The sequence below is a fragment of the Squalius cephalus genome, assembly GCF_949319135.1.
Source record: "Squalius cephalus genome assembly, chromosome: 12".
In the NCBI taxonomy this organism is placed as follows: Eukaryota; Metazoa; Chordata; class Actinopteri; order Cypriniformes; family Leuciscidae; genus Squalius; species Squalius cephalus.
In genome coordinates this window covers 18765706-18791845 of record NC_137133.1, presented here as the reverse complement: position 1 = coordinate 18791845, position 26140 = coordinate 18765706, and the positions used below count along the sequence as shown (strand labels likewise).

General features: G+C 37.4%; 4 protein-coding genes across 6 annotated transcripts; 2 read left to right on the top strand and 2 right to left on the bottom strand.

Moving 5' to 3' along the window:
• Positions 1-169: 169 nt before the first annotated feature.
• On the bottom strand, positions 170-2436 carry LOC307168866 (uncharacterized protein). The gene is made up of 2 exons (XM_079889168.1): positions 2241-2436; positions 170-755 (listed from the first exon to the last, which is right to left on the bottom strand). Exons 1-2 carry the CDS (start codon positions 2409-2411, stop codon positions 540-542), a joined length of 387 nt encoding a protein of 128 aa, XP_079745294.1. The 5' UTR covers positions 2412-2436; the 3' UTR covers positions 170-539.
• Positions 2437-2955: 519 nt separating this feature from the next.
• Positions 2956-7993, top strand: cUnh1orf198 (chromosome Un C1orf198 homolog). Its single transcript, XM_079887804.1, has 4 exons — positions 2956-3302; positions 4617-4667; positions 4755-5312; positions 6923-7993. The coding sequence occupies exons 1-4, from the start codon at positions 2988-2990 to the stop codon at positions 6977-6979; spliced, it is 981 nt and encodes a 326-aa protein (XP_079743930.1). The 5' UTR covers positions 2956-2987; the 3' UTR covers positions 6980-7993.
• A 1374-nt stretch (positions 7994-9367) lies between these two features.
• Positions 9368-14309, top strand: clec11a (C-type lectin domain containing 11A). The gene is made up of 4 exons (XM_079887807.1): positions 9368-9990; positions 10731-10842; positions 11275-11466; positions 12747-14309. The coding sequence occupies exons 1-4, from the start codon at positions 9880-9882 to the stop codon at positions 13142-13144; spliced, it is 813 nt and encodes a 270-aa protein (XP_079743933.1). The 5' UTR covers positions 9368-9879; the 3' UTR covers positions 13145-14309.
• A 171-nt stretch (positions 14310-14480) lies between these two features.
• Positions 14481-25934, bottom strand: selenol (selenoprotein L). 3 transcript variants are annotated; one of them, XM_079887805.1, is made up of 10 exons: positions 25779-25934; positions 25467-25548; positions 25310-25363; positions 23963-24008; positions 20822-20949; positions 19357-19471; positions 19009-19131; positions 18280-18417; positions 17141-17293; positions 14481-15297 (listed from the first exon to the last, which is right to left on the bottom strand). In XM_079887805.1, the coding sequence occupies exons 1-9, from the start codon at positions 25921-25923 to the stop codon at positions 17174-17176; spliced, it is 951 nt and encodes a 316-aa protein (XP_079743931.1). In that variant the 5' UTR covers positions 25924-25934; the 3' UTR covers positions 14481-15297; positions 17141-17173. The 3 variants fall into 3 exon arrangements, 1 of the variants encoding a protein (XP_079743931.1); XR_013822902.1 differs by having other exon boundaries at positions 14692-15714; positions 16304-17293; XR_013822903.1 differs by having other exon boundaries at positions 14692-15487; positions 16459-17293.
• Between the last annotated feature and the right edge of the window lie 206 nt (positions 25935-26140).

The following is a 26140-nucleotide window of genomic DNA, read 5'->3' as shown; positions in this document are numbered from 1 at the left end:
ATTATTCGAATTTCTGCAACAGTTCTCATTTTTCCTCCATTATTATGCAACTGCATGCAATAAAAGCAGGTTTTCATACTTTTAGTTTTAGTTATTTTAGTACTTAAACTTAACTAAACAAAAAATGAGAAATACTGAAATAAAGTACGATCACGTTTCTTATATATTTGATTTCAGTAAATGTTTATTTTATTTAACGATAACAACCCTGACGCATAACATCAACATTTAACATTTCAGCTGTACGTATTTATGGTAATCAATCACTGAAAACAAGCAATGTGCTTTATTATAACATATAAAGCATATTCAGTTTGGCTTTTGATCATTTTCAAAAACAAAATGAAAAAATAGAACTACTGAAAAACAAATGTCTCAAAAATATCTTATCATATAAAACATGTTTCACTTGCTTAAAAATAAAGAGTGTGTGTCTGGACCACACATCAGCGGAGCATCTTTCTTAGTCATTTCAAGAAGAAAGTAAAAACAATATGATGTAGAAAACTATAAAATCTCTATGGTGGGAAAACATGGGTCTATTGCACAACACAAGCTTTGGCGCTGTGCTGTTCTGAACTCAGCTGTGCCTCACATATGGCGGTCACACACGCCTGCTGCTCTTCTGCTCCCTCGGCCCGCAGCGTGAAGGTGCGTTTGCTGTCCTTTGGTGTGATTGTGCAGCCTAATGTCCCATCATCACCCTCCAGCATCTCCACCTTTGCTCCAACCAGATTAATGGCCTTTTCTGCTGACTAGACAACGATTACATAGGAGCAGTTAAAAAATGTGTACCGTTGGTTGATGGGAAAAGAAAAGCATTTTTTTTCTATGTGTGCCAGTGTGTTAAAGGGATAGCTCACCCCAAAATGAAAATGTTGTCATCACTTACTCACCCTCAAGTTGTTCCAAACCTGTATGAGTTTCTTTCTTCAGCTGAACACCAAAGAAGATATTTTGAAGAATGTTGATACTCAGACAGTTGATGGACACCATTGACTTCCATAGTAGAAAAACAAAAAATACTATGGAAGTCAATGGGGCCCAACAACAGTTTGAAATGACATTCCTCAAAATATCTTCTTTTGTGTTCAGCAGAAGAAATAAATTCATACAGGTTTGGAACGACATGAGGGTGAGTAAATGATAACAGAATGTACATTTTGGGGTGAACTAACTTATCCCTTTAAGCCCGTTCACAACAATGACGATAACTATAACAATAATGGCACAAAGAAACGATATGTTGGAATCACTTTCACAATGATTTTATTTTTTTTTTATTTTTTTTTTTGAGCTTCTGAATGATAAAAAACATTGACAGCCAATCATAATCCACAGTGCTTTTTAAGGGATAGTTCACCCAAAAATGAAAATTCTGTCATCATTTACTCACCGGCGTCATGTCGTTCCAAACCCTTAAGACTTTCGTTCATCTTTGAAACACAAATTAAGATATTTTTAATGAAATCTAAGAGCTTTCTGTCTCTCCAATAGACAGTCTACGCAACTACCACTTTGAAGATTCATAAAGTTCATAAAGAGCTCGTAAAACTAACGTTAATCCATATGAATTGAGCGGTTTAGTACAAATTTCCTTGAAGAAACACAATCGATTTATATGATGAACAAAATTTTAATTTAGGTTTTTATTCGCATATAATTATAAATATATTTCGGTTTAGCTTCTGCTTATATTTATATGTGAATAAAAGCCTAAGTTAAATTCAATCTGTTCATCATAAAAGCGATCATGTCTCACGCATAGACTGTAAAAAATAGGTCTCACGTCGCACTTTTTGAAGCGTCAAAGTGGTAAGTTAGTTGCTTAGCTGTCAATGAAGGGACAGAAAGCTCTCAGATTTCATGAAAGGGTCTTCATTTGTGTTCCGAAAATGAAAAACAGTAATTTTAATTTTTGGCTGAACTATCACTTGAAAGAGCTCGCGCACGGAACGGGCCTTTACAGGCTCTTAATGAAGAGCGTATCCATAAGCAGGCGTTGCCATGGTAACTTAACAACAACATGGCGAGAAGAAACTCAATCCGTGGCATTTACATATTAATTATTTAACCGGCTAAAACAGTATCTGAACTAGACCGCATCCACACCACTCTAGCAGGTGTGCTGAAGTTTAATGCTGATAAACTGATCACTGTTATAAGTTTCTTAAGAGCCCGGCAGGACTACGAGGCTCAGTGATGATGATGCTGAGCAAACCGGCATCATTAACTCTTACCTTTTCATTACAACCATAGATAAGCAGCCCATCTCTGATTTGAAACCATACCAATTTCCAGCGCCCGGTGTAGCGCGTTTTCTTAAATAACCATCCTTCTTTCCACTCGTCTTTTTCTTTTGGATGGTTTTCATCAGTTGTGCCGTTAGAGGTCGCCGCTTCTGAAGCCATTACTCCGAGACGTTCTTCTTCACGCGCATGCGCTAGACATAATAAAAGTATTTTATTTTTGATGTAGTTAGAAGGAATATACAGAGTAGATGGAAGAATGTAAAGTAAATTCAAATATAAATAATTAAATGTATAAATAATGACAACAAATATGCTATTTTAATTAAATAGTAAAACAATACAACATTACACTAAATGTCGTTTTTAAATGTAATAAAATATACTTTACAGGGTTCTCTTACAGTCATGCAAAATCTGGAAATATCAGGTATTTTTTATTTTATGCAAATGTCTAGACTGTAATATTTAATTAAGCAATGTTTAATCAAGTTACTACTCGTGAGTTTAATATTGAATATCTATTAAAATTCTTATTTAGAAATTATAAACGACTGGAAAGGTAATGTAAAAGTCAATTTGTTTATTTGTTGTTGCTTGCCTGTGTCCAAAAAGTTACGTTAAACCCAAATGTAACATTTTAAAGATGCATTTTAATCTAACAAAAGAGTTATTTGGGATAAACTAAAATAAAAGTCTTTTGTGTACGTCAGCGTCGTTAGTCCAGCTGTTGAGGAAATGGCGGCCGCGGCGATGGCAGGAGCTGTGGCGGATCTTCCGCACGTCACGGAGGCCAAAAAGATGGAGTACTTCTCCTCCATCAACTCCATGGCTCGTAAGATTATGCAGGAGAGGGAGAAGATAAAGGAGAGGTTTGGTTCGGATTGGGATCAGATGAGCCCGGTCGAACAGGACACGGCGATAGACAACGGGATGATGGACCCGCGGATCCGGGCTCGGTACGCCATGCACCGGGTGGACCGAGACGAGGTGATCTGCTACCCGAAACTCCTCATCCAGACCGGGCAGAAGACCGTACACTTCGGAGAAGAGGTGCTTGTGTTTTGTAATGACGTGTTAAGTTAGAGCGCTTATTGTCGGTCCAGTGTTGACTTGCTTTATTTGATTTTCTCTAGTCATTTAAGGCTGGTCAATCCCTAACAATGATTTACATTATACTAAAAACAAACCTTCTAAACAGACTGTCTGCTGTTAATTAATGTTTTTACTTGTATTATTCATGACATTAATTGATTTTCTTTATCTTTACAAAAATATGCCTGCTCACAAGACCTTATCTGAGCTAAAAATCTATACAAGTTAAGTCTAAATTAGATTGTTTACTAGTAAACAAATATATTTTAAACCAGCTTCTGAAAAATTTTAAGCAAAATATATATTCATTGTCAACTTAAATCAAAAGTTCCATTTAAGGTAAGTTGTTTACTAAACTTGTGTATTATAAATTAAAGTTTACTAGACAAAAGCCTTAGGATTTTCAGGGTTAAGTTTATTAAACAAATCTCTGTCAACTTTCAATAACTTAAATTATTTAAAATCTTGCAAATTTCAGTGAATTAATCTGTGTACTTAGCAGATATGTCAAATAGCGATACATTAAGCTTAATGTATAGATATTTGACACATATCTGCTAGGACGGTAAACGAATTAATTCACTGAAATTTGCTAGATTTTAAATAATTTAATTATTAAACAAATCTCTGCCATAAAATCTATAATAAAATGTTTCTCAAGAAACTCGAGCCCAGATAGGCTATCTATAATAATCTTTACGAAAATTCTTTTTTTTAATATACTACAGTTAAACCAGCTACTAAACAAATCTAAGACAAATAATTTACATATATATATATATATATATATATATATATAGCCTAAATGTCAAATTTCTTTATTTCTGGTTACTAAATAAGTCTGTAACAAATATTGATAAATTCAACAATTTTATTAAACTTATATAAATTAAACTTTTTATTAAGCTTCTATCAATGATTTATTAAACGCATCTATGCCACATCCATACATTATGTATTAGATTGAGTGATGCAGTTAATCTGGCTTCTAAACTAATCTTAGACAAATATGTTAGTGTCAATTAAATAAATGTCACATTTCTATAAATGTTCACTAAATATCTCTTAAAATTCTTGTAGATAAAACTTTCTACTCTATCAACTATAACAAATATGTCAATTATGTATTAGATTTTGGGTTAGACTTGCATCTTATTTTATTGTGTACTACTAAATTTTTTAATCCCTATTCAGAACAGAAGCAAAAATGACATTAAACAAGTGATGTTGCATCTTACGGCATGTTAAAATCTCTGTCTCCCCTGTTTCAAGGACTTAACTTGGCAAGATGAGCACTCGGCTCCCTTCTCTTGGGAGACCAAGGCAAGTAGGCCACCTCTGCTAAAAATACATTCTCAATTTGCTAGCAAAGTGCAAACAAATGTGATTCAGCCCTTCCCTTCCTAACAGAGTCAGATGGAATTCAGCGTGATCTCCGGCGCAACAGAACCGGCCGCTCCCTCCTCTCTGAACGAATCCAAACCCAAGACCTCTCAGAGTGCCAAACTGCCCAGCAACGACGAGTCCTCCTTCTGGAAGATCAGTGCTGAGCGCTCCAGGCTAGAAGGCGAGAAGGCTGAGTTTCAGTCTCTGACGCCCAGCCAGATCAAGTCTCTGGAGAAAGGCGAGAAGCCTTTGCCCTCGTACCTGAGGCCCGAGTCTGGGCCGAGGGAGTCGGAGGAAGCGCCCGCCCCGCGGCCGGTTAAACAGAGAGCCCCCAAACCTCACGCTCCTCCTCCGCCCATCCCCATCAGCGTGACCCCTGTGGCGATCAGCGTGACCCCAACACCTCCGGCCCCCGGGTCCTCGTCGCAGGAAGGGTGGGAGAGGGCCCAGAGCACCCTTCCTTCTGTAAGCAGCACTACGGATGATGTGTTCAGTCCTGGTCTGGTCACCAGGTCTTCCTCTCAGTCCAACAGCACAGTCAAAGATCAAGCCTCGCCCGCCGCCAGTCCTACATTCGCACAGGTTAGACCCTCATCTCATATACAGTAGACAATATTTGAAGTGGAGCAAAAAAGTTAATCAAAGTTGTCCTAAGACAAGAACAGGTATTGTTAAAAATTCATGTATAACTTTGATGAAAGGTTGACTTAATGTAGTTACAGGGCTCCAGTCTGCGACTGAATGGTCACATTTAAATTGTTAAAGCTTTATGAATTCATCTGATTACTGTTACTGATTACTGTTTTTAACAATACATTTGACTCATAAAACAAAGAATCCAGAAACATTTAAAAAAGACGACAGATTTTCAGGGGAACAAAAACATTTCATAGGGCACTATTATTATTAATTTTTTAATAAATTGTTAAATTGTTAAAATGATATGAATTCAATTGATTAGTCATCCTATTTGATTATTAAAAATGAAATTCAACCATTAAAAATGGAATCCAGAACAATTTAAATGGAAAACATGGAATTTGTGAAAAAAATGCAATGAAATTTGGGAAAACTTGGACTCTACCTTTTAAAAATGAATGATGTTCTCAAAAAGAAATCCTTAATTAGTTTGGTAGAATCACTTATAATTATTTCTTATTAAAATGTTAAATATTTTAACAACTTACACCTCTTATGCTGTCAAAGCGAGTAATTGCGATTAATCGCATCTAACATAAAAGTTTGTTTATATGTGTGTGTATGTTTATATGTTAGATGCAATTAATCGATTCAAATTACATCCCAATTCAGAGGCTGCGGACACGGACTTAAAAAGCCACATCTTTGAAGTCCGCTAAGGTTGAACCGAGCATTGTTATAATAAGTCAACATTTTAACTGCTTCAAAGTATTTTTTTATTTTTTTTTATTTTTTTTACTTTTGTGTCGTTAGATATTCAAGAAAGTTGAAACCAAATACTTGCAATTAAAAGGGTAATCCAGTATTTTCTCTAAAAAGAAAATCCAGTCATCACCGGCATCCAATGAATCTTGGGATTGACTATTTGCAAAGGATCCACTTGTTCTATCCTTCGCAGCCCAGGAAAAGAAGGGGCCGATTTGTAGGTTTGTATTTGAAGGAGCCTTCAAATTGCGATGACCTTCGTTGCTTCGCTGTGACCCATTCGGCCCTTCAAGTGCAGCTTTCGAAGGATGCAGCCTCTGAATTGGTACACAGCTTGTGTGTCAAGCTCAATAAGTCTCTTAGAATAACCTTTTTATGACAAGGTTAGTAGGTTCAGGTTGTAAAATATGTGGTGTAACTGCCAAAAACCTAATGATACTTATGAATTATGTAATATTTGTAAAACAATACTTAAAAAGCACCTTGGAAAAAATATATTTAAAAGTATGTATTTATGGTTTGAGAAAAGTGTGTTTAACTTTTACTTGGTTACACCATTTTCTGAGTAATTAAACTGAGTAATTGGTGTAAATGTTTTTCAAAACCATATGAAACCAACATGAACACACGAGTACATGTCTAAGAACTTGGCACATGCATTTTGAAATGTATATTTAAAATATATATATATATATTTTGACACTTGTAAATCATTGACCCTCACATTCCGCCACTAACAAATTAGTCATTGACAAACCATTAATTGTTTTATTTCCTTTTTTTTCCAGTTCAACACAAGCAACAATATCCTGAAGACTGGTTTTGATTTCTTGGATAACTGGTAATGCCTGAAGAACCCATTCTAGATCACAGGACCTACAAGCACCATGAACACTTACACTACAGAACACTTTCCTTTTAAATCCATATGCTTTAGTAGTTCATTTATAGTGCATCAATATCTCTACAACTGTATTCAAATCTTCATCTGACCTCATCTCACCGGTTAGAAGTTACTGAATGCATGAGCTATGATACATTGGGTAGGATTTTGAATCTTCTATCCTTGTTTATGTTGTTTTTCACACTTGGTACATTTGCAGAATCCATTGAACTTCCCTGTTGGTTTGGTTTCCCATTGTTATATTGTTCTGAACAGTGGTACGTTTTGCACACATTTTCCCCATCAACATTAGAACCACCAAAAGCTGTTTATAATTGCAGCCAGGAAACAAAGTTTGAAATCTTAAAGGGATAGTTCAGCCAAAAATGAAATTTCTGTTATTAATTACTTGCCCTCATGTCGTTCCAAAGCCGTTCAGAAATCCATTCAGAAAGCTCTCGGATTTCATCAGAAATATCTTAATTTGTGTTCTGAAGATGAACGAAGGTCTAACGGGTTTGAAACGACATGAGGATGAGTAATTAATGACAGAATTTTTGGGTGAACTATCCCTTTAAAGGTGCAGAACAATGTTTTGATTTTGTTTGGTGTCACTACCAAACTGGCACCAGCCAATTTCTATATTGCATTCACATCAACCATGAATTATACTGTGTTTTACAATACACCAAACCCCAAAAAACCCTCTTTAGACTCGAGTTTAATTCCTTTGTGCGGAGTTTCAGAAGTTCGGAAGATGTGTTACTTACGGTCGTAAATTCAGATCTACTGTAAAACCACTAGTGTGAATGCCACATCACCGTCACTGCCATAAATTTGTATCTATATTTATCTAGACCTTGATACTAGTGTTAAGATGCTTCACTGTACATTTATTAATAAGGACCTAAACGAGACACCGTAGCGCTAGCATGGTTTTGAGATGACTTGCGCCTGCTTGTTTTGTAGACTTTTTATATGCGTGCTGCTTTCATTGTATGCTTTCTTTGTCTCTTTCCTGTAGCCCAGTACACCAGAGATGACTTAAAAACTTTAAAGCAATAGTTAAAATCTCTTTTCCTTGTTAGGCCCGAAACATACACCACACAAGTACGCAAACGTAGTCAACATTTAACATGCATTATTGCAATACTGTGGAGGTAACAAACTCCAGTACTCAAGGGGGTGATAGTGTACACCTTTTGCACCATTAAAACTGAATGTGCTATTATTCAGGTAGCTAGCTAAAAACACGTAGACAGTTTAATAATAACTTGCGTTTGATGATTTCAAACCGCTTGGTTTTTCATGCAACGACTTGTGAAATCAAGATGCTGTAACCGGTTGCGTTCACATACTTGCCTGTCGTATGATTCAGGGCTTAACTAACTAGGTTTTCAAGGGTAGATATAATTTTTGGAGCTTTGTTGCGAGATGTTTTCTCTTGAATACGAAATACGTGGCCTGGAGCCAGTGTTTATGCATTCTTATATCTGTAATGCAAAATAACTACAATAAAAGTATGACACTCTCATGTTGCTTATCTCGTTCTTCACTTGGTTGGTAGGGGGCAGTGCAGCGCTAATGTAAAACAACTGCTGCATAGATGGAGTTCTACTCATAAATCCCATGACAGTTTTCTGCCGTTTGTCAAATATTTAAAGAGGTCACACTGTCCGCTGTGTTATTTATTTTAATAAAATATGACTGTTGGATGTGCGGTATTATTGGTCACATATGTGTAATTTTCAATTAATATACTCGTATTAGAATTTTATTCCCTGGGCAGTAATTTTTATTTTGGGGGATTGACGTTATTGCTTCACATAATCTGAAAAAGGCCTCATTAGTTTCTGACTGTAAAGTGGCCCTGTGGTTTTCCAAGAGTCTTTCAACATTTTTTTTTTAAGGGTAACGTTTAGCTCATTATAGTTTCGGTTCCTGACAGGCTACTTGTATATCCGAATAATCTTGACAGAGTTTTGAGTAAGTTGATAGGTGGATTAGATCAGTCTAACAACAACAGATATCCATAGTTTCAAAGAGTTTTTTCTAATTGTTATTTGTTAAAGGTAGATATCTAAGCTGTTTATCTGTTTCTGGATCTGTTCCTTGTACCGTATAAATGTCTAGACAGTCATCTGGGAGAGATTTGTTTAGTTAGAGTTACGTAATGAACTGGGTTATTTTGGGCAAAACTCCATTCTTACATCCTTATTCCCTTCCAAAGTCTCCTCAAGAGGAAGAGAGAAAGAAAGTGTCTTGTTAGAGGACGAGAAGCCCAAATTCCTTCCATGAGTGGAGACAGAACTCAGTTGGTTATGAGACGTGAGACATTTTCCTGTCATTCGGCCACCGTTGACTTTAACAGAACAACATGTTCCTAAGGGACAAAGCACTGACGAATGTGTTTGTAAGGAAGTTTAGTCTTAGGGAAGAAAATGAACGTTTAGTTAAATGTTTATGTAGGAGGGAGACAGCTGAGTCAGTAAAACTGCCATGTTAGCACAAAGAATAGAAGTGGGAGGAATGTGTTTGGGTATAATACGCTCAGGATGAAGCAGCTGAAAGAAAGAAAACAGAAAGAAAGAAAAAGGAAACTTTCAGATAAGGTGAAAGGAGGAGGAAAAGTGTCCGACAGCTGCAGAGAGGGAGGAGGCTAAAACAAAACAGAGCTGTAAAGAGGTGAACGAGAGAGCGAGAGAAAGCAAGAGAAGGTTGAAAGCAATGTGAACAGAGAGAAGGTTGCTGTTGAATGAACATCAGAAGAGCTGGACATCTGGGTCTGTATATATACAAAAAGACAGAGAGCTGGCTGAAAAGAAGAAAGGGATTTATGAAGTGAAGTGATTTGAAGTGGAGATGATTCCAACCGTGATTCTGGCGGCTGTAGTGGGCTTCAGCGCTCTGTCCTCCTGCGACTCTGCCGACAGCAGCACCAGATCGCCCGTCACAACAGCTGATCTGACTCAGGTTAAGAGTTTACCCTTACTTTCTGGGAAATCACCCATGTTTAATGGTGGCAGCTTGATTAATGATTTGTATTAAGTTTCACTGAGAAAATGTCTACCATGATGCTAATACAATACTATTCCTTCCAGTGCCTTGGAGTATTATGTAAATACCTTGGAATACATCAAAGTACCATGCTATTACCGTATGATACCATCACTGTACCATGGTACTGCAACACTATGATTTTATACTAAGGGTTATTGTGTTGCTTTAGAATGAGGCTAATTCAATACCTGCTTCTGTATTCATATTGCATGCAACGCTGGGGGCAAATGTCATGAGTATTAATTTCTGGTTGCTATCATCCTCGATCTGCAATCACATTATTTCAAGTACCTGCCCATGATAATGCATTCAGTATCAGGTAAAGGCTGGAATACACTACGCAACTTTTAACATCTAAACAGATTTTAAAACACTACACTTTCCGACTTTGCAAAGACTTACAGAGGAAAAACTGAGGATCACACACTACCACAGTTTCAAGTTGTTCCAAACAGAAACTCATGCAGGAACATTTGCCTTGTTGCTAGGAGACACATGACAAATAAAAACAATGTGTTCTAAAATCAGCTCAAAAAGCTTTGACTCTTCCAGACCATTAATCGGGGCAAAAATATTGGTAAAAGTTGTGCATAGAATATTCTTTGCACAAAGTCTGGTTTTGATGGAGGTTCTGTTGTCGTTTAATTCAACAGGCGAGAGAGTTCAATGAGGAGACGGTTAGAGGGCGTGGGGACACTCCTGATATCATCGAACCTGAACCCACCACTGCCGTCTCCGACATGGAGAGCACTTACAACTACATATGTGCGTTACCCAATCACTCATTTCACTTACACACTTGCATCTGAAGTGCCAGAAAATCAAGCCAAAACTAATGCAACGGAATGGATATATATATGCAAATTACTTGCACCCCATGTCTTAACTTGCACAAAAAAAGGCTTGTTAGTGTGGTCGTATTTCATAGTCTGGGCACGTGAATTATATAATGATACGTGAGTATGTTATTTCATTGTAGGCATATGATGAACTTAGTAAGATTATATCTTAAAAAAAGAAAACCTGCTATTGAAGGCCCTCCAAGGATCCAGACATACTATATCATCAGCTACCTTCCCGTCAACCCCTTCCTCCTCGAAAAGTTTCTTAATATTCCTATTCATTCTCTGGTATGCAGCTGCATAGCTGACTAATGAAAGACTTGATTCAAACGTGTCTATTTATACATTTCTGCAGTGTCTAGACTGGCAGCAATGGATCAGGCCATCCACAGGCTTAATGTGGGACATTACACATTGGACATTAAAGTGACACAACTGCTGGAAAGAGTTTCACGTCTTGACAATAGACTAGGTGACACTGAGGATGCCATTCAGCAGGTCTCGTCCTACTGCAAGGACAACCGCAAAGAGATTGGACGACTAGAGGGTCAGTGGGTTCAATTATAAATTCTGAACTTTATCCTTTCATCTTACCCTATTCCTGCCCTCTTTAACAAAGCCACTTCCAATCTGAAATATGACTTTTCTATCTCTCACTGACCCATAATCTCTAACCACTTCACCTAACCCAGGGGTGTCCAATCCTGCTCCAGGAGGACCACTTTCTTGCAGAGTTAAGCCGGGTTCATACAGTACGATTTTTGCCACGATTTGGTTGTCTGAGACAAATTTTGCAAATCCTAAAAGATTCCTCTGATCCTAGACTAAAATCTGAAGTCTTTGATCATTAGTTTGGCATGTCCGCCAATTGACCGTTGCGATCAAATTTTCCCTCAGACAAAATTCTGGTAGTGTTAGAAGATTTGACTCGACTCAACTTAAACGCGCTAGATGGACGTGTTTGACCGTTGCGTTCGCGTCTTTTGCAGTGTTTCGCGTATGACACTCCATTCTAAAAACGTGGTGCTCAAGTTAAAATAAGCGTCACAAGACCTTGCGGTTTTCCCCATTCCACTGCTTGCGTCTTGCGTTTTTCAAAGCAAGAACGTGTTCTGTGTGAACCATCCCTTACCCTGCAGCCTAACCTCCTATCTCTAACTCCAGCCCTGAACTTCCAGTCTTAAAACTCTGACTCCAACTCCTAATTCAAACCTTGACCCTTGTCTCCTATTATAATTTCTGTACTTTACCCACGATACTGTCATCCAGTTTTCAGACCTAACCCCAATTCCTAATTTCCTACCCTAAACACTAATCCCAACCCTATGCTTAACTGTCAAATCTTAACCCCTACTTAAACTGTAGTCCAGGGGTGTCTAATCCTGATCCTCCTGGAGGACCACAGTCCAGCAGAGTTCAGCTTCACACCTGAACCTGCTAGTCAAGGTCTCACTAGGTATTCTAGAAACCTCCAGGCAGGTGTGTTGAGGCAAGTTGGAGAGCTAAACTCTGCAGGACAGTGGCCCTCCAGAACCAAGTTTGGACACCCCTGCTCAAGTCCCTATTTCAACAACTTTTCCTACACAAAACTCCTAATGCCAGCCCCGAACCCAGATCTGAATGTTATAGAGGAAAACCACACGTTGCCAATACTGGTTCTGATCTCTTGATTGGGGCCTAAAGTATATATATATATATATATACATACATATAAGCAAATCTTGATGGCATTACTCCACTTGACGCTCATAAACTTAACATCTGTGTGCTGTACTTTATTAAAAAAAAAATGAAAATGACTGATTCAATCAATTTATGTTGCTCCAGGCTGTCAGAAAGGCCGTAAAATGGGTTACAAATGCGTTTTGGCATATCGTGTGTATGAGACCTACGCAGACGCATCCCAGAAGTGCCAGGAGCGGGGAGGACGCATGGCTATGCCACGAGATCGCAAGGAGCAGGAAGCTTTGGCTGAATATGTGAAATCAGTTTTCCATGGAAACTGGCCTGTGTGGCTTGGAATTAACGACCAGCGCTCCGAAGGCCTCTACCTATTTGAGGACACAACCCGTGTCACTTACTTCCAATGGAGGAAGCACTTCCTGTCAAGCCAGCCAGATGGTGGGAAACGAGAGAACTGTGTAGCCATGTCCTCAGATGATGGAGACTGGTGGGACACCTACTGTGACAGACGCATGTATTATCTGTGCGAGTTTGACGTTTGACCTTAATCAATTCCTATACAGTCCAGATCTCTTCTTATTGATTTTTGTTTAATATATCAAGAGCTGCTATTCACTAAAACTCATAAAAACTGGAGAATTATGCTCATATAGAATTAAGGCCAGTGAATTTACAGATCCCATGAAATGTTTTGATAAATGGATTTCCTATTGATGTTAACAGGATGTCGAAACAGGACATATTAGGCCTTAGCCTCTTATTCCCATTGAAGCCCAAAGTGATCCCATTGGTTGAGACAACTTTTATAAGTGCTTTATTCACTGCCTCGCTAGAAATGATAGAAAATAATTTTATCCTGTATTTAGTCATAATCATGAAAATGTTGATGCCTTTTAAATTAAATACTATATATCATATACCACAGAAGCTAAAAAAATGGTCAAATTAAACATTTCCTTTTTCTTTGTGTGTTCAGTTAGCCTTCGTTAACAAGCTAAATACCTGCTTACTAGCTCAACACGGCACTAAGAAAAGCTCTTTTGATTAGCTTGAACAAGATACCATGATAATGCACTTGTTTTTGAACAGGCTTTGATCAAGAGGAAAGGATTCTCCAGAGGGATCTTGTTCAATGTAAAGAAAGGAAATACAGAACATTTTTTAAATGCGTAAATCTGTTAAAAGTTTCCAAACTTTTAAAATCAACTTTATATGTAGATGTGGTGTTTTCACCACATGTGTATGCTTTAAGACAAACCATGTGCAAATTCAGTACTAATTGCTGAGTATTTTCCCCTTAAAAACTGCAGTGAACCAAAAACGCGGTTTGACACGCCCCTGTTTCCTGCCATCACAAACATGTAACCAATCCTGTCAACATGTGGGGCGGGGCTTTTCTCCACTGACTTTCTATGTTCAAAGAGTTTCTGAGGATGCTGTTTTTTAGAAGGCAGCTGTCTGACTCTGAGATGGTGAATGGGAACATGGTTTGTGTAACATTAGCAACACATTTTTAGCTGTTTGATAATGTAGTCAAGCAAAAGCTAATCATATCAATTACTTTTATGTGTTTGATGTTGTAGAAATTGATACATAAAACACATTAACTAGTAGACAACCCTGTGTAATTTACTTGTCCTCTTCTTCTCCTGAATTGGTTTCTGGTTGAAACATATATGGCTGAATTAAACCAATATTTCCACCTGTCATTGCGCAGCGTTTACTACAGTAAAGTTGACTGAGTGGCTCTCGGAGCTTTAGTGAGTGAGTGAGTGGAGACGGGCTAATTTGCATATTCATATTTCCACGTATTTTAAATGAAGCAAGAGTTATATTCAAACTATTTTAAGGCATAAAGAAATTATTTTCACAGGAAAAAACATTTAAATAGGCTATTTTATTTATCAATGATGAGTTTTAAGAGATACAATTATTGACTGCAGGGGGAGTTTAAAAGTACAATAGCCTATGGATGGCTTTAAAGCTAATAAACTAAAATGCCACAAAACATCAGAATCCTTTGTCTGTACGGTTTGAAAAACATGGAAAAATGAAAACAGTGAACCATACTGAATTTTTTAATCTTTTTGATGTTTAATGTTTGCATTATTCCAATGGTGGTCCACATTTGCCCTGGTTCTGACATTACATTAGTGCTGTTTTTGACTTCAGTTCAAACCCATAACAGAAATGTTTTCTCTTTTTGATGTTCTAAAAAATTCTTTGGAATTATGGTTTGTTGTTTCAACCGTCAAGTATTTGTTTTAAAAGCTTGATTCACTTGACAACTACTGAAACATGTTTTGAGTGAAATAAGACTCTTGATCTATGCTGAAAGGTGGATAAAAGTCCATTCTCATTCTGGTGGACTTCAATTATCAAAGAAATTCCACCAGTTACATATTTTATTTCTGTTTTTGTAAACATTTTACCCTTCACAGTAAATAGTAGTTAAACAACTTAAGATTATATCATTTCATATGCTTGTATAATAAAAAAAAAAAAAATAATTAAGTTAACAATCTTACTTCATTTAATCAAGACATTGGTTAATGTGTGATATAAGTGCTGCTAACTCAACAGACGAGCAGCTGCGATGACCAGAGGGTGTAAATATCCATCAGAGACGACTCTTCATAAGTGTATGAGTTTGAGTCAGATCTTCATCCATACAACCTCTGGTGGAGCTGTCTATCTGTGGAGCCAACCGATAGCAACACATTTAAGGCGTAAAGTCAGTAACAGCCCAGCTAACGGAGAACATTCTGGCAAGGTTCTCTCAACGTTATGAACAAACATTCTTCCAGGAACACCAATAGAATGTTTCATCAGAGTTATCTGGTCTTTAATAGAGTTATGCTGGGATGGCGTCAGAACCCGGAAGACTAATTCACATCTGGTTCCTGTGGGATTTTATAATGGGGTTTTTTCGATTTATGTGTAAAATAAAGCCTGTGGATGTGGTGAACATAACTTGACTATACTTTGACGTTTTGTTCTACAGCGTAATTTACACACACCCATAGTGAAAGCGCAAATTATGTTCTTTTTTGAAAACGTACATTTAAGTAACTATAAGAAGTAACTAATTAAAGAAGTAATTAAAGGAGAACTCCGGTCAATTTTAACATTGAGCTCATTTTTTTGTCAATTTGGAGTGCTGTCAATACAGAGAACAACGACAAAAATCGGTGTTGCCTACACCGTGTTATCCTCTTTTTAAAATTTGCACCCTGTTGACTTCAATGGGGCAATATTTAAACCTGCTTTTAGCCTCTTAACATCCTTGATGTGTCATTACAAGTGCACAGGTCATGTGAGTGATTCCTTCAGAGTGAACACGAGTGAATCTGACTGCAGTAGATGTTAAAGAAATGGATAAAAATGATGTTATTTAAGCCAGCGTATTTGCGTATTTGCGTCTTTCACATCTACTGCAGTCAGATTCACTCGTGTTCACTCTGAAGGAATCACTCACATGACCTGTGCACTTGTAATGACACATCAAGGATGTTAAGAGGCTAAAAGCAGGTTTAAATATTGCCCCATGGAAGTCAACAGGGTGCAAATTTTAAAAAGAGGATAACACGGTGTAGGCAACACCGATTTTTGTCGTTGTTCTCTGTATTGACAGCACTCCAAATTGACAAAAAAATGAGCTCAATGTTAAAATTGACCGGAGTTCTCCTTTAATAAGTAACTATATGAGATGAGACAGTTCGGGGTGTGAGTGTGTGCAGTGTACATTGTAGAACAAAACGTCAAAGTATCGTCAAGTTATGTTTACCACATGCTTTATTTTACTCATAAATTTGGTGAATTGGTCTTCAGGGTTCTGACGTTATCCCTACAGCACTCTATAGTGTTCTCCAAACGTTAGCACAAAAACATTATTTATACATCGTTCATGGAACTTTTTCATGAAACTTTTTAGTTGGACGTTTATTTGACAATTTCTAAATGTTGCTACTTATTCCAGAACATTCAGAGAACATTCAGAAGTAACATTGCCATGTTTGAAGAATGATGAAATGGAATGTTTCCCTTAACATTCATATAACCAAGAAAAAAATGCATTTTTAACACATTTAAAAATATATATGTTTTGAACCTTCAGAAATAATGTTTTCATAACTTAATGGGAACATTAGTAGAACGTTCTTAGAACATATTTTTGTTAGTGGGAAGTTTCTTCACATTTACTACTATATATTATGGAGTTATACTCTGAAATGATTTGTTTCATTTTCCCTTTAGAGTGAGTCTCATAGTAAAACATCAGCTTCCCATTGTAACATTTTACAGTTAAGTGGAATGATTTAGGGCAGACTTTGCTTTGGAAAAGAACAAAGTATAGTTGCTACTCCATGCCAAACCGAGGGCCTGGAATGGCTAATATTACAAACTTTATTCTTTCTAAATGGAAATCTAAAAGTCTGGCATGGACATGAATGAGTATAACTTTTCAGGAAGTGGAACTTCTAATGAGGATGGCCAGGAAGCAAGTGAAGCAGTTCAACATAGCAGAAAGACCAAACCTGAAAGCCCCTTTTCTCCAGGACGTAAGAATGCTAAGAATGAGCAGAGACGGCAGCCAGAATCTGTGTAGCTGATGGTCTGTCCACTGGGCTTTTACACCGGTAGGAAAATATCACTTTACCACCCTGGTCCAGCACAAAATCACCTCCCATCTGAGAGAGACAGCGAGGGAAAGAAAGAGAGAGAGTGTTTTTAATCCATTTTCTAGAGTCCTAGACTACAGGGAGACAAATGTTTATTCTCTAACTAAGTATTATGCAATATTTGGAATTTGTTTTTATGGATTTGGCACATTCCACAAATAGCCTAATAAACAATTTTCTTCTTCTCTTTCAGTAAATCAGTGAAAATCCTGATTGTTAACATCAGGATGTCAAACGAAATACTATATCAGCTTTTTTATTTTCTGTTATTGTTTTATTTTCTACCAAAATTTGGTGTTAAATGCAGTTTAAGCCCTTATTTACGTGATTGTATTTTCTTGCAATAAACATTAAATAAATCTTAATGGGACAAATTATATGTTTCTACACTAGAATTATTTACTTAGTTAGGCTACGTGTCTTGACCATGCTGTAGAAAGTCTCCAAATTATTTTATTTCTTGTGTCACAGTTTTAAGTAATGTTCCAGGAAAAAAAAATCATACAGTAACAAGGTGTAGGACATACTTAAATATTGTGTTTTTGGTCATTAAAATTTGTTCAGTAAAAATTGTTCAATAAACAATTAATTGAATATCTATTCAACAGATTATGTGACATACTGTTACATTTTTTGGACACAGGCGAGAAGGTAAACACCTTTGGGCCAAAATGGTACGTCAAAGTACGTCCTATTTGTGGAAAATTACATTAATATGGCTCAAGTCTATTGTATAACTAGACCTGCCTGCAAAATACAGTTTTGTAGCATGATTTGAGCTTAAGAAGTTAAATCGTTGTTAGATTTTATTGCAGATTTGATATATGTTTGATCAATGTAACTAACCCCATGTGCAGTCTAACAATCTTCCTTTCATTGCCCTTATCCCATAAGATCAGGGTAATAACAAACTCATGGGACGAAATCCAACCAAGTCAGTGTTTCATTCTTATGTTCTGTACATAATATTTTTCAGTAAATGTTCTGAGTGTCACCTGAAATAGATCATCGATGAACTGAGGTGGCACATCAGGTGACTGTCGGTTCATGGCCAGAAATTCAGAATAGTGGAGCATTATCTTAAACTTCATCACCTTGGTGATGGATGAACCCAGACCGAAAGCTTGATACACCTGTAACCAATCATAAACAGAAAATAACCAAAGTCAATTACAACATAATTCAGCCAAATCTGGACAAAAAACACCTAGAAATGTGTAAATTTGTTTAAAGTTTTAAATTAGTAATTTTCTGCAAACATTTATGCTGAAAAAAAGCATAATAAATAAGGGAATACTTTTTTTAAAGCAATTATACAGTAGTGACCAAAAGTGATGTCCGGCCTTGTAAAATTGACATCTTCACCCTTTATTCAAATATAATTACACTTTTGTAAGCATTTTGCGTAGTGCTTGGAGTCAATTGTTTTGCTTGTGATAACACAATGAAACATGCCAAATTGTGCGGACATAATTTTTGGCCAGACTGACATACAAAGAAATTATGAACACAACAACAGAGAACCAACGAAATATTAATAACTGATTATTTTTCTAAACAATGTATGCTTTTTCCTGTGAGCTTTTTGTTTGTTGATGGTTTAATCAAACTGAATGTAGGGTCATTACAATATCAACATCAATTTTGGCCACTACTGTATATAAGAGCTTATAATTAGGCTAAGAAAGGACTAATAATGCTTTTGCACAGTCAATAGTTCTCACCACTCTCTCTGCATCCAACAGCATGTCAAACTCATAGCCTGTCTGACAAAGCCAGAACGTTGCTCCTTCAAGAGAACCATACGAGACCACCAGCACCCGCAATGACTGAGCTTCCAGACGCTTCTGTATGAGAAAGAACCAGAAACAGTGTTGATGATTCAAAGAAAACGGCAATGCTGACTTTGGAACATTCTCTACAAAATAGCAGCGCAATATTTTGCTTTGCCAAGTCCACAGCTGGGTCAACAAGCTTTCAAAAGATATTCTCCAAGCATGTCTCCATAAGCAGAAATGGCAGAGGTCTGCAGCTGTGCAGTTCTCATCTTCATTAATGACAGACTGTCTTACCTTGCTGTCCTTCAGCTCAGTCAGGTGGTCTCGTCACGGCTGTCATCCGAAATGCCGGAGCAGCACGAGGAGGAGATTCTCTCCCTTCCCCAAGTACTGACTCAGAGACACATTCCTGCAAGAGTACAGGACAACCACGATGTACATTACAGTTCAAACATGTCATATCAATCAATGAGCTGGAATTTAAACTCAAATAGCCCCAACCACAGGGCGTTGAATTGAAATTGAAATGTTTATGATCAGTACGATTTGTTTTTGGAAGAAATTAATACTTGTATTAAGCCATGATGAAAAGTGACAGTAAAGACATTTACAATGTTCCAGGAAGGGTTCTAAATGTTGTTCTTTGAAACTTATTTCTATTCATCAAAGACTCATGAAGATTATTCCACAAAAATATGAAGCAGCAAAACTGTTGTTTTAACACGATAATAATAAGAAATGTTTCTTGAGCAGCAAATCAGCATTTTAGACTGATTAGAAGGATCAAGTGACACTGAAGACGGGATTTGATCACAGAAATAAATTACATTTTAAAGTATATTATTATTATTTTTTAAATTTGTAATAATAATAATTCACAATATTACTGTTTTTTTTATCAAATAAATGCAGCTTTGGCGAGTATAAGAGACTTTAAAAAAACATTAAAAAATTCTACTGACCAAAACAATATGCACAACTTTATCTCTTTTCACCTACCGATACTATCTTTACAAAACATTGATCATTAACTATATAGAGAAATAAGTGGAATTATAGATATAGCGTATGGATTATCTATAAATCAACAACAACAAATTGCTGGGTTAAATATAAACCAGGTAAAAGTTATCATTCTCACAATGCATGACATTTAAGGTACAAACACAGAAATGCTATTAAATTGATTTCAAGCTACTAAACATAACTGGCAAAACAAATGTAATACTTCTAAATGATGTTTTGATTAACAAAGTTTGTGAGGAGCACGTTCAGATAATTAACACTATCACGAGTTGAGAGTATTCAGTCAATCAACGATAAGAGGTATATATATATACAGCAGTCTTACCTCTGTTCGTTGACAGTTTATCAGCATCCCTCCACCACCCCTTCTCCACACTTCTAGTTCTAATTACTTCTATACACGGGGGAATTACTCTGGGTTCGGGCCAAATTCCGAGATCAGAGCCCTCCCCCCGGACAGCACGCCAAATACGCATAAAGCTTTACTCCATCTAATTATATGTAAGTGTGAACTCGTGAAACAACTAGCTCCCACATTCAGAAACATCTTATAGACATTGAATATATAACCACGAGTTAAACACTGATGTAATTACAGTTGTGATGTAGAGTAATAAACTCTTGCAACTGAAGGCCTTCATTTTGTTTCATCAGCAGAACAACCCTGTTTAGTAGTTCTGGATTGTGGCTTCCACTGAATATGAACAGTGATCATATCATGTGTTTATCTCACTTTTTAGTTTGGACGTGTATAAACCGTGTATCTGAGCTGAGCGTCTGGGCTGCAGGACACTGGGAAAGAATTGTGTCGCTCATTTGCATCTGAACATCCAGACGTTTCAAAAAACCATCCCACTCCACCTGTCAATCAAACAAACATACATTCACACACTCACACACCCTTATACTAAGGTAAAAACAATTTATCATTTGAAAACAAGCAATCTACGGAGCCCCTAAAGGGGATGGAAAAAATAGGAGATAGGAGAAAATATTATATTTCAATGCTTTTGCGTTGACTTGCATAACTTTTGCATTCCCCTTTGAGTGGAACTCAACAACGGCTATGGGAACGCTCCGTGTCTGAAGCACATGTTTACACACGGAGATCTGCGATTAGCTGAGCATGATGACGTATCGTAGCCTAGTACGTCACTAAAACCATAAATAGACGCCATGTCAGTGTGTTGCCAGCTTCTTTGTCTTCAGAAGCACGTTCAGATAATTAACACTATCACGAGTGGAGAGTATTCAGTCAATCAACGATAAGAGGTATATATATATACAGCAGTCTTACCTCTGTTCGTTGACAGTTTATCAGCATCCCTCCACCACCCCTTCTCCACACTTCTAGTTCTAATTGCTTCTATACACGGGGGAAGTACTCGGGGTTCGGGCCAAATTCCGAGATCAGAGCCCTCCCCCCAGACAGCACGCCAAATACGGATAAAGCTTTACTCCATCTAATTATATGTAAGTGTGAACTCGTGTGAACATCCGCATCCTATGAGCCACGTGGAATGGCTGTATGTGTGAGTGCGTGTTTGCTGCTTTGTGTATGTGTTTGTCAAAGATAGGATTTCGATTCCACCATGTCAGGAAATAAGTTCAGGAGATGTGTGACGGCGTGTCTGTGATACATTACAGGCAACGACTCACACAACATGTGTGTCTGTATGGGTGAAGAGCATGTGAGGCAAGTCCTCGAGGGGGCTGACTGTGCTCACTGCGACAAGTTTAATCTCTGCAAGCTCCGATCCCGCTTGGCTCTATTTGATTAGAGCCAAGCTCCTGCACCCCATGGCAACTCGGCAACTTCGGTCATGGGGTTTGCAGGTAGAGTTGACTTCACCGACACTGAGGACCCGCTTTGGATCTTGACGCTCTGCGATTTCTTCGCACCAGAACGAGACCCTGTATTTGAAAAGAGACTGATGAAAAAATACAGGGCAAATAACCTCCCCGCTGCCACCTCCTGTTCTTCCCTAACCTTTACACCAATGTGTCTAGATCTTGGAAGAATCCATACTCTGCGCAAGTGTATATGCAGGCCACCTCAACATACTGTACTCTGAGGTGGCTGGTATGCGCAACCACAGGTACGGGGCAGTGCCAAGGGTGGAAGAGATGTTTGCGGGGTATCTCTCCCCCTTATCCGCATCGTTGTGGAGAAAACCCGCCTAACCCACCAAGTCTTGTAGAGCCAGGATTCAGTGGGCCATAGAACATGTACCCCATGTACTCTTTGGACATACAGGTTCAAGACCTGTAGTTAATCATGCTCACCCTGAAGTTAATCATGTGGCAAATCCAGTTCGAGGACTGGTCTGAAGAATGCATACTTTCACATCGAGATTCTGCCTCTGTGGCTGGTCAGCCAGTTGTTTTGTAGGCTTTCTTCCCTCCACCTTAAGAGACAGAAGAGCAAGAAAGTCTGTGCTTGTTATGTCTGGTCTGTGCTTTGAGGATATCCATCCACCGCTCAGGTCTGTGGCGTAAGTCCTCTCAGCTCCTGGTCTGCTTTGGTGGCCACAATAGAGGGAATGCAGTCACCAAGCAGCACATCTCACACTGGATCACTGACGTGATCTCCCTCTCCTATGAGCCATGGGGAATGGCTTCGTTTCTAGGGGTTAGGGCCCACTCCACTAGGAGTGTCACATCTTCCAGAGCTCTTGCTAGGGGTGCACCATTGCAAAATGTTTGGGCTATGGCAGGCTGGTCCTCTCTGCACACATTCATCAGGTTCTACAGTCTGGAGACGGATTCACTCCAGGGTTAATCCAGTCTTAGCCCGTGTTCACAATTATCGGTGCAGAAACACAGCCTTGTGGAGCAGGCACTATCCAGTGCCGTGGCGATGTTGGCATTAAAGTTCTCATAGCGTCAAGCTATGATGCGGCATTGATTTCACTCGAAAGGGAACGTCTAAGGTTATGCATGCAACCTGGTTCCCTAAGAGGGGAACGAGACACCGCATCGGGCTGCCACACCTGCACGTCTTCTTTAGACAGTCAGAATCTGGTTCTGGTTCTTGTGCGTTGCCACAAAACAATTAGCATTCTCTCGCAAAAGTACTGCATCCCCCCCAATAAACTTTGTGTTTTCTTGCAAAAGTATTGAGTTCCCTCCAAAAACTTTGCGTTTTCTCACAAAAGTATATGTATTCTCAAAACCTTTGCATTCCCTCATAATGGTATTGCATTCCATCCAAAAACTTTGCGTTTTCTCACAAGTCTTGCATTCCTCTGAAAAACTTTACATTCTCTCGTAAAAGTATTGCGTTCCCCAGTGAAACTTTGCATTTTCTCGCTCATGTGTTGCTTGCCCCTGAAAAACGTTGCGTTCTATCAAAAAAAGGACTGCGTACCCCCCAAAACGTTGTGTTCTCTAGCAAAAGTATTGCGTTGCCCCAAGAAACTTTGTGCTTGTCATATATTGCTGTACTGAAGTGCACGACTCATTTGAATATGACAAAAAACTAAATATTGGGTCTTTAACCCAATAATCCAGAACAAGAAAACTCAGGAGAACTAGCAACACGTAAACTCAGAAATAAACATAGACAATACCGGACACAGAACTAGGAAAAATCAGGGCTTAAATACATGGGGAGACATAATGATTGACAGGTGAACATAATCAGTAACCAAGGGAAAATGGGCAGATAAGACAGGCAAACATGGAAAACAAAACACCTTGAAAATAAAACAGAACAAAACAGAACATACACATTACAGTGTTGCTCTCGCAATAGTTGTGCAAGGAAATGCAAAGACATTGAAATATAGCATTTCCTCCCATTTCATTTTTATACCATTACCATGTCCCTTTCGTGGCTACATAGAAATCATAATAAAATTATATTACTTACTTCCAGTTGCAGTAAGCCTTCAACATTATCTCGAACCTCTGTGATTCTGTTTAAATTAGGAATAAAATGATAATACTATTATCCTTATACTTTTATGTAATTGATACCCAATATGTAATGTATAATGTAAAGGGCACAGATTAGTAGTGGATTTTTTATGACTATGAGGGGTCCCACACCTTGGTTAACTTCAAATTCAAGGACCTTTCAAGAACTTTCCAGGTGGGGACACATTTCAAGTGAGAGCAACCTTGTAAGATACATTGTTACAGTTTTCATCTGTCAAACAACTATGCAAAAACTATGCTTTTTTTTGCATTTATTTTTGGCCATATGACAGATCTGACATTCTATTTGTTGTATTTATGTTTTGCATATAACTGAAGAATATTCAGTACAAATAAAATATAGTAATATAAATATAAATAAATATAGTAATATTCAGTATAAATAAAAAATAAATAATGATAATACGTGAGCTTAGAATTATAAGGTTCTATCTTCACTTTTGGTCGAAATTGAGTTTTTGACATAATCTGATCCATTAGGTGTTTATTAATGCCTGTGTGGTGTTATTTTTGTAAAAAAAACTATTTTGTTAGTAGTTATTAATAAAATAAAAAGGTTCCATCTCAGTTGTGCCAGCTGGGATGTAAAAACTTTGATGCTCAATATCTCGGAACTACCCTAAACGGAGATAGAACCTTATAATTCTAAGCTCACGAATAATCAAATAAAATATTAAATAAAATAAAAATGTGTCAAGGTCTTGAAACTGATTATTTCTACATGACAACTTGACAGCTCAACAATAAACCATGAGAAAAAATGAGATCAAGTATATGAACTTGCAACAGAACATATTATTCTTTTACATTTGATTATTTTATTTATTTCTACATAACTCTTCAGTATATGTTGGTGTGCCGTCACTTGCTACTTAAATTATGACTACATTATTATGTAATTATTTGTCCCATTTTTATTTAAATAATTTAGCACTTTTTAAAACTTTTTTTAAATGTCATAAATTGTGTATGACAGATAGATAGGATCATCATTTATTATGCATATGATTAATATTTATAAACGATAAATTAATAAATAACATTAATTATAATCAATGAATTAAAATGTCCAATATCGTCTACAAATATAATAGTTACTTTCTAGTCTACATAGTCACTATGTATTATTCTGTTTATTACATTAATAAATGTGAGGGTTGCCTGGGACATCAGTAAACTAAACAGTTTAGCGGTTATTATGCAAAACATTTGATCAGTGAATGCCACGACTGACCAATCACAAAATCAAGTATTCCAGAGAGAATATTTCCATACTCACTGAAAAAACTGTTCCCATAAACTTTCTGCTTCCTTTTGGTTTTTCACACCCAGACTGAAAGAAAACGTCATATCATGAGATGGAGTTTATCATTTTGTAGTACAACAAAATACTTCAAACATGCACCATGGCAATGTTTAAAGACAAGTATACACACCAGTTAAAGAACTTGGCCCCTGCTGACATCAGACCAAATAAAGGACGAATTTTCTTATTTACAATTTCTTGTGAAGAACCACCTAAACAACAGTAATACATTTGTGAATCCTGCATGTATTCGGAAAATTCAAGAGTAAATTATAATTATACAAGTCCATTATAAAACAATGCGAAGCAGAAACCTTTTTCATAGACTCGCACTTTTGAACCCAAATGTACACACGCACATTGCACACATACCGTATGTGTGTAGTATACATGCTATTTGAGCACCAATAAGACGTACAAAATCTCATATTGTTTAGGATACCTTTAGCCACATCATTTTCCACATTATCCAACGATGTTCTACCAAATCTTTTCAGTTCTTTCAGAGCCCTTATAAGTGTGTTCTGGTCAACTTCAGTAGCCATGCTGAGCTTAAAGCGAGTTACATTGTTACATCTGTCATTCATCAGATCAGGTGATTGCGCGATCCCGGAACCTAAACGGTGATTGGTTGAACTTCGTCAGCGCTGAGAAAAGAAACAGTTACCATTTGTCATTGTCGTAGTTTTATTTCATCTGCGGTATGTTTGGACAACAATTTACTTCTGAATTATGTCACCGAGGAACTTAAACAGAGTAAATTAAAAAAAAAACAAAAAAACACAGTGACACGTTTTTATAAAT